This window comes from Neophocaena asiaeorientalis, unplaced genomic scaffold, assembly GCF_003031525.2.
Source record: "Neophocaena asiaeorientalis asiaeorientalis breed wild unplaced genomic scaffold, Neophocaena_asiaeorientalis_V1.1 scaffold432, whole genome shotgun sequence".
In the NCBI taxonomy this organism is placed as follows: domain Eukaryota; kingdom Metazoa; phylum Chordata; class Mammalia; order Artiodactyla; family Phocoenidae; genus Neophocaena; species Neophocaena asiaeorientalis.
In genome coordinates, this window is record NW_020174549.1 from 30,778 (window position 1) to 39,259 (window position 8,482).

The 8,482-nt window shown below is 46.2% G+C and overlaps 2 protein-coding genes across 2 annotated transcripts in view; one reads left to right on the forward strand and one right to left on the reverse strand.

Annotated features, from left to right (window-relative positions):
• Window positions 1-185, reverse strand: part of LOC112407837 (uncharacterized) — a 13,756-nt gene extending 13,571 nt beyond the window's left edge. Inside the window, exon 1 of the mRNA XM_024757270.1 lies at window positions 88-185. Coding sequence (XP_024613038.1) covers window positions 88-185 — 98 coding nt within the window. The remainder of the gene's footprint in view (window positions 1-87) is intronic.
• SLC46A2 (solute carrier family 46 member 2) overlaps window positions 1-8,218 on the forward strand; it is an 11,069-nt gene extending 2,851 nt beyond the window's left edge. The window contains exons 2-4 of the mRNA XM_024757262.1: window positions 143-226; window positions 640-796; window positions 6,707-8,218. Coding sequence (XP_024613030.1) covers window positions 143-226; window positions 640-796; window positions 6,707-6,773 — 308 coding nt within the window. The 3' untranslated portion in view covers window positions 6,774-8,218. The remainder of the gene's footprint in view (window positions 1-142; window positions 227-639; window positions 797-6,706) is intronic.
• The last annotated feature ends 264 nt before the right edge of the window (window positions 8,219-8,482 follow it).

Below are 8,482 nucleotides of genomic sequence, written 5' to 3' on the forward strand. Positions count from 1 at the left end.
GTCTGCCAGGAGAGAAACCATTTCTTCAAGGCCACATAAGATTGTGGGTGAGCGGGTAGGGGAGGCCTTTGCTCTATTCTAATTTACTCTTTGGCCAAGCCTGGGCTACAGTGAGGAGTGTTCTCCTGTGATTCCTTTCCAGCTCGGGCCGTCATGCTGTTCGCTCTCATCCCCATCACAACCATCCGATCGGCAATGTCCAAGCTCATCAAGGGCTCCTCTTATGGTGAGTGAAAGGAATTTCTTGGAGGTTCTCTCTGGGTGGACGGTTTCAGAGCCAGTCGGCTTGAGGCACAGGGTTTGGACTGGCAGAAGGCACAGGAGAGAGTTCCAGAAGCAGCCTTGAAGACACTAGAAACACACTGGTGTCCAACCGGAGTGGAGCGAGTGAGAGCAGGAGGGTGGGAAAGACTCGGAAAGTCAGCCGCTGAAAAGCCACAGTCAAAGGGAGATACTGCCATCCAGGGGCCACGGGAAGAGTCAGCTGGGTGGAGGCAAGAATCCTGTAAAATGAGCCAGGAAGACAGAGGGAGTCTGGGGAGGGTGAGGGGTCTCCTGAGAACCCCCCGGAGACTCAGCTCTCAGGGAACATGGAGGGACAGCTTAGTAAAACCTTGGTAACCTCGGTCCCTTCCACAGGAAAGGTGTTTGTCATCCTGCAGCTGTCCCTGGCTCTGACCGGGGTGGTGACATCCACCATGTACAACAAGATCTATCAGCTCACCATGGAGAAGTTCGTTGGCACCTGCTTTGCACTCTCCTCCTTTCTCTCCTTCCTGGCCATCATCCCGATTGGGTAAGACAGAACCAGCGTCTGCTCTTTAGGCTGGGGCCTGGGGCTTAGGTCAAGGACTGCTGGAGCATTTCCAGCCCATTATCATAAAGTATTATTTATTTTCAACAGTTACACAATGGGTTCTGAGTAGGCGCTCTCACAGAGAAAAAGTTCTCCTGTTTCCCCAAACTAATAATCTGGAGATTTGGAAATTCCCTAAAGTTATAAGTAATAAACAGAGGGACCAGATTGCTCACTTCCTGGTGGTTTTGTAATACAACTTATTTATAGGCAACTCATATACTTCCTTGTAATCAGGGGCTGGGATTAGAAACCTTCTTGTACCACTCAGACCTCTTTTGTTTAGTCTCCTTTAAGTGAGAGTCAGCCGGCCTCACTTCCAGGTACTCTTTGTTGTCTGTACCTTCCAAGGGCTTGGCAACTTCTGTGCTCAGTGCCCTTTAAATCTCACGGCCACCGGACTGTGTGAGCTTCCCTGTAGGACGTGGGCAATTCCTTTGATCTCTCTGGGGGAATTTTCTTGTTTGCAAAACAAGAGCGCTAAAGTCTGGAAGATAACAGGCAGGAGGAAGGATAGAGAAGCAAAGGAGGGGTACTCCAGGCCCATGGGGAGAGTGCCAGCCTAGATCGTCACCAAAATGGACCACATGGAACAGTCTAGTCTTCGACCAGCCCCATCCAAGGGAGATTTGGTACGAGCCACAAGTACAAGCCATATTATGTGATTTAAAATTTTCTAGTAGCCATGTTTAGAAACAATAAAAGTAACAGGTGAAATGATTTTAATAACATTTGATTTGGCCCAATAGATCCAAAATATCTTTGTAATCAATTTATGAAATCAATGAGTCTTTTAAACTAAATCTTCAAACTCTGGTATTTTATACTGACAGCACACCTCAATTTGGACTCCATTTGAACACCTTTCAAGTGTTCAGTAGCCGATGTTAACTAGTGGCTACATATTAGCTCAGTTTCGGTCTGTTTAGGCCCCCCTAAGGTGTGGTTATCTCACACTTGTATCAGTCCCACCAGAGGATTATTGATACCCACAGTAAGATACAAGGGACTTGATATATAGATTTGCATTTTAAAGGGACCAGTAGCACACCAGGGCCCTACATATCAGTAATGGTGGTGCTATAGGCAGCAGAGTAGACCAGAATTGAAGGCAGGTGGGAAGTGGATGGTGGAATTCTCACCATCATCTTTGAATTCTCACATTGCATTTGCACAGGTCCCTGCCTGCACAGAAGCCTGAGCCTCCTGAGACAGGAGCCATCAATCATGAAGGCTCTTTGCTTTATTTCATAGTTGAGAAAATAATAAGATATGAGGATCAAACCAGCTGAGAGAATTTGTACAAAACAGCAGACTTGATTACTAGTGCCTTCTTGGGCCAGTTCTCATTTTCTCAAGGTGTGGGACTGAGCCAGACCTGTCCTCAAGCTGCCCAGCCCTTAGGCCTTTTCTTGTGCCACTGTTTTCATGAGAGTCTCAGCTGAATAGGTTGGGTTTAGCTAGAGCTGACCCACAATGCAAACTTCTCAGGAGTCCCAGCTCTCTGTCCATGTGAGTAATGGGTTAGTAGCCGTGCCGCTTGGAAGTTATCCAGTCCTGTTTGATTGGCAGTTGGTTGAAATATAGTGTCTCTGACCTAAACAAATCAACAAAAAACAACAAAGGAAACAAGTCTGACTAGTTAATGTGTGTCATAGCTAGAGATATATACAAATGAAAGCATTGAGAATATGCAATAATTGGTTCTTTTCTGCAGTTTCATTGCTTCATATGTGTGCTAAGGAGATGCTTTCCCTTTTTTAAGAGACTTTGGGGTGCATGAAACAGGTGTGCTGCCCTTGACACCTACCCCCCAATGTACTATGTAATATGCACCTGGACCCAGCCCTACACTGTGTGCATGGAATCTTGATTAAGATATGCATGATCTTATATCACAGAAGCAGGGACAGAATCTTGAACCAATCTTAAGTAACTGAATGCTTATGTGAATTGAGGCACTTAAGTAGTTGCTAACTGTTTTCCTCTGTTGTAGACATTTAGCTGTAGAGGGACCTATGTGCAACCGAAGCCTCCTTTGCTTGCTGTACATTGGAATCACCTGGAGAGATTTAAAAACTACTGATGTCTGGCTCCTACCCGCAGAGATTTTGACTCAGTTGATCTGGGATGCAGCCTGGGCACGGGAATGTTTTAAAGCTCTCCAGTTTATTCGGATACACAGCCAAGGTTGAGAACCTCTGGTATAAAGGGAGTTTTTCTATTACCTTTCCCTTCCACGAAGTCACAAGTAAATAAGATCCTGAAAAATTATTACAAGAGGCCAAGGCTGCACCATCAATCATTAAGCGCTATTAGCAGGAAAGACCAGAACTCTAACCACAGAAAGAAAAGCTACATTCCAATGACATAAAAGCCCAGGAAGACATGTCACAGCAGGGAGTGGAGGAGACCATGGAAGGCAGAAGGCTGGGAGGAGAGGTTCCTGGGCTGAGCTGCCAACAGCCCATCTGCAGGAAGGGAGTGTGGCCCCAGCCCTTCCTGGTACCAAAGTGAGTCAATTTCATGTCACCGTGAGAACCTGCCCTCTCCTGCTTGTTCTTCTTTACACGCGACAGGGAGATGCTGAGGGAATAACTCTGGCTCTGCCCATCCGCAACCCACTGGCCACCCAAACCTCGTGCTTCATAGAGAAAACAGATGCCCTCAGAGGAGAGTAGGCTCGTTTTTCTCCAAAGTAGATCTACAAGCCTACGTTCTTTTGCATCCATCCTGTTCTTCTCCTCCCCACAACCTCTCTGAAAGAAAGATAATAACAGCAAACACTTAAACAGCCCTTATTATGTGTGTGGGGCACTACTTTAAATATTTCATATATTTTAACCTTCTCAAACAATCCTGAGACAATTACTATTTTATCCCCATTTTGCAGATGAAGAAACAGACAGATGTCATGGAACTTGCCTAAGATTACAGAGCTAATAAGTGGCAGAGACAGGATTTGAACCCAGGCAGTTGGTTCTCAGCCACTCCTTGACTTGCTTCTTAGAAGAGTCCCTGGGTACCTGGGTGCCACCTCTCCCCTTCTCCTTAGAGAGCTTACTTGCAGTACTTAGCTGCTCCCTCTCCTGAATTCTTCCTATCAGAAGTGACACGTGATCTCTACCACCTTCTCTCCTCCTTTGTTACAGCCATGTTCTCCAGTTCTGGTCTACACCTGCTCTACACCTGGTCTACATTGATTCTGCCTCCAACATATGCCTCCAATTCATCCTTTTCTCTTTATGCCTACTGCTGCCACCCAAGCACTTGGGGGACCAAATTCGCCTCTGAGCCATGCTCCCCACATCCACACGTGCTCCCCTCTCATCCTCTCCCCACCAGGCGGCCAGAGCAATTTCCTTAGAGTGTGTACATCGGTTCACATCACCTCCTGCCCAAAGCTCTGCGCTTGGCTTTCACTGCTCTTCAGACCCAAATTTCTTACCGTGGACCACAGGTCCTTCATAATCCAGCCTCCCACTCCTGCCACTAACCACCCTCCCCATTCTAAGCTTCAGCCCCAGGAGCCTACGCTCGTGCTCTTTCCCCTTCCTTACCCACACATCCTTCTTAACACAACTTAGCTGTGGTCTTAAGTTGAACACCATTTTCTCAAAGAGGATTTGAGAAAAATCCCTTCTCGATCTAACTTCGCTCCTTCTATTATATGCTCCCCAAGCTTCCTGTACTTTTCCTCCATGGCGTGATAGCTGATGATTATTTAGTGGTTATCATGTTTTACAAGCCTGCTCACTAACTAGACTGTAGGCTCCCTGAGGGCAGGAACCGCACCTGTCTGGCTCACCTCATATCCTGTGTCCAGCAGAGAGCTTAGTGTGTACTCGAAGTATTTAATGAATGAAAAATCTGTCAGAAGGGTGTGACACCTACTAGCCAGCACTGCTGACCATCCATATCCCAGAGCTGCCTGTTGACTGGCCATGAAGTCAGGGGTTGGCCATCACCATATCAATGAAAATCGATCAACAGTCAATCTAAGAAAGAAACAGAAAATTTTAGTCATGCTATCCCAAGGATTATAACCCGGGAGACAGTATTTCAGAAAACTCTGAGGACTGTTCCACCTGTTAGAGGTCAAGGCACAGTTACATAAGTTGTTTCTTGAGTTTTTTAAAAATTAATTTTATTTATTTTTGGCTGCACTGGGTCTTCGTTGCTGCGCGTGGGCTTTCTCTAGTTGTGGCGAGTGGAGACTACACAGGCTTGCGGTGCACAGGCTTCTCATTGCAGTGGCTTTTGTTGGGATGCACAGGCTTCAGTAGTTGTGGCACACAGTCTCAGTAGTTGTGGCTCACGGGCTTAGTTGCTCTGCAGCTTGTGGGATCTTCCCGGACCAGGGCTTGAACCCGTGTCCCCTGCATTGGCAGGTGGATTCTTAACCACTGCACCACCAGGGAAGCCCTACATAAGTTTTTCAGACAATGGGTTATACATCAAAGTAACATATTGCAGGGCGGGCGGTGGGGGGGCGCGAGGGATAAATTAAGAGTTTGGGATTAACATATACACACTACCATATATAAAGTAAGTAAACGAGGACGTACTTTATAGCACAGGGAACTATACTGAGTATCTTGTAATAAACTATAATGGAAAAGAATATATACATGAATCACTTTGCTGTGATCACACTTGAAACTAACACGACACTGTAAATTAACTATACTCCAATTTTAAAAAATTTCCCAATGTGGACCAGAAAACAAAACCAAAGTAACACACTGACAGTTTACATAGTCCAACAAGGTGAGCAGTGGGTTATTGTGACCCCTTACAGGATTGAGAAAGGAATGTTAACTCCTAGGGAGTCACCTTGCTGGCACCAGGAGGAAATAGCTTTTTTTTTTTTTTGGTGAGCAGGAATTCCTGTGTCTTCTAAGGGGATCTAGTTAGCGTATAATGCAGGCACACAATGCACACTAAAGGGGAGGAGGTAGTTGCTCGAATGGGCAGAGAATCTTAGGTTTACAAGTTTTCTTGTCCCGCCTTAATTTATCAACCACGTGGCTGTGCTGTCATGGTCCACAGTAGGGAGGGGTGAGCTGTGGAGTCAGACCTACAACCGGAGTTCATGTGTTCCTGGGCTAGCAGCCTCTAAGTCTTGGCTTGCCTCTTACCAGCTCTGTCATACCATGAGCTCTAAGTACAGTAAGTGCTCCCCCGTGGAGAGCCCTGGGGCTCATGGAAGGTGGGGAATCAGTGTTTGGAAGTTTCCACAAAGCTTGTCCTTAGAAGGGTTTGGATTTATGTTCACACCCCATCCAGCAGCTCCAGATGTGGTCCATCCATCAGGAGGAACTGTGTGCCAGCTTAGAACCTGAGGTTCCTAGAGCTCAAAACAGTTGAGAAAACAGAGGACACCAGAGGTCGAAGGACATGCCAAAGGTCACAAAGACTTCTGAGATTTCAACTAGAGCTCCTCGTTCCTATGCATTCACTTATCTCCAAATATTTCTAAACAATGTAATGAGTTATGGAAGAGAGAAAAGGGCTATGGAAAGGCAAAAGAGGATGCAGCTAATTCTGCTTGGGAGGAGCGAAACTTGATCTCGAGGTGCACATGGGAGTTCATCACCGGGCAGAAGTGAGATGGAAAGAGACTCCAAGAAAAGGAAGATGTAGATGCAAAGGGCTCTTGACGTTATGGGACAGGAAGGAGGCTGGAGTGAGAGAAGTTCCCTCGGGCCCTCTCCCTTCATGCAGTACAGCATCCCGCTGCCCTAACCGATAGAACCTCCTAGTCTACCGGTGATACAGAGGTGGCCAGAGACCGCCCCGCCCCAGTCCAGCTGTTCTCTCATAATTCTCTATTGTAAATTCTTACAGCATCGTGGCCTATAAGCAAGCCTCGTGGTTGCAGCATGGAGACGTCGCAGAGAGAGGAAGGTGCTGAGCTGCGGGAGCTGGAAACACCAGCAATGGCCGGGGCCCCCAAAGTCTACCCATTACTCAAGAAACCCGAGTTCCAGCCAGAGTCAGCTTCAGAGCGACTTGCTCTGGCTCAAGGGTCCCTAGTGGGTAGGGAAAAAGCATTTTGCAGACAGTAGAGTGTGAACTTTCATATGAAGGCCGCACACACAGCCATACCAGACACTGAAGCCCCTTTCCTTCCAGGAATGGAAGGGGCTTCTGTCTGGTATGAGGGCTCCAATATATGGTAACTAGTCACACCCAGGAGTCCTGTGTGAGAACTCAAAGGCACACATTTTCAACAGCCCGAGGGGAACAGGGAAGGGATGTTTTGTAAGCACTGCCAACAGTGGACGTCAGTCAATATTTTTAAAATAGAAACTTGAAAAAAAGTTAGCTTTCTTCCCGGAAGGCCTTGTTATCTGTGAACAACTAACTCCAGAGAAATCTGGAGCTCAGGCATTTGACTTCAGGGTAGTTTTGCTGTTACTGTTGTTTTTAAGAAGCAAATATCAAAAGGCTTTCTTCAAAGGAATATAATTGGATACTTTCAGTCAACAGTATTTCCCAAAGTGGGAGGTGTAAACGGAGAGGGGTGATAGACGAAGAGCCATTTTATTTTGAGGTACTTATTTTTACAGCCTATTTTAATTATGTGTATAAAAGACTCACCTACTAATAAAATCAACATTCACGGCATGCGTGTGTGAATCATTCTTTCTTTCTTTGGTCAGGTTCCCACTAGAACTCAGACATAGCATTCTTAGACTAGGGTTAAACTTAAAGCTTGCAAATGCTTAAAAGCTAGCATTTAAATCTCAGAGCATTTGGGCTCAGAGTTGTATCGCTGATCCCTTGCAGGGACTGGTCAAAACTTTATGGCACATCTACTAAGGTCCCGGCACCGTGCTAGGTGCTGAGATGCAGCAAGAACGCGACAGCTCCTGCCCTACCAGTGTATTATCAAATGGGTGGAGCAGACAGAACAGGAGGCAACAACGATGTATCCTACTATAGTAAACGCTAACATAAGGGAGCATGTAATGCAGATACAAGAGCGCAGGGAGGGCTTCTCAGAAGAAGTGGCATAAGACTGGAAAGATAAGGAGTTATCAAGGTGGGACGCTGAGGGACGTTCCAGGCAGAAAGAACACGCTGGAAGGCCTGAAGGTGAAAATATCCCCAAATATACGAAATCAACGTGAGGGGAGAAAAGAGGGACGGAGGGAGAGGTATCCAGGGCAATGGAATCAAGAGGTGAGACTGGAACAGTGAGGAGGAGCAACATCAAGACAGAGCCTTTAAAAAGTCCCTTTATACCTAGAATAGTCAAATTCATAGAGTCAGAAAGTACACTGGTATGCCAGCAGGTGGTGGGATGGGGAGGCGGAATGGGGAGTCAGTGTTTAAAGGGGACAGAATCTCAGTTTAGGAAGGTGAAAAATTCGGGAGATGGATGATGGTGAGAGTTGCACGACAATGTGAATGTACTTAGTGCCACTGAACTGTACAGTTCAATATGGGTAAAATAGTATGTTTTATATTATGTGACTTTTACCAGAATAAAAAAAATTTTTTTAAGTTTCTCTTTAGAAGCGCAAATCCAAACTACAATGAGGTACCACCTCATGCCAGTCAGAATGGCCATCATTTAAAAGTCTGCAAATAACACATGCTGGAGAGGGTGGGGAA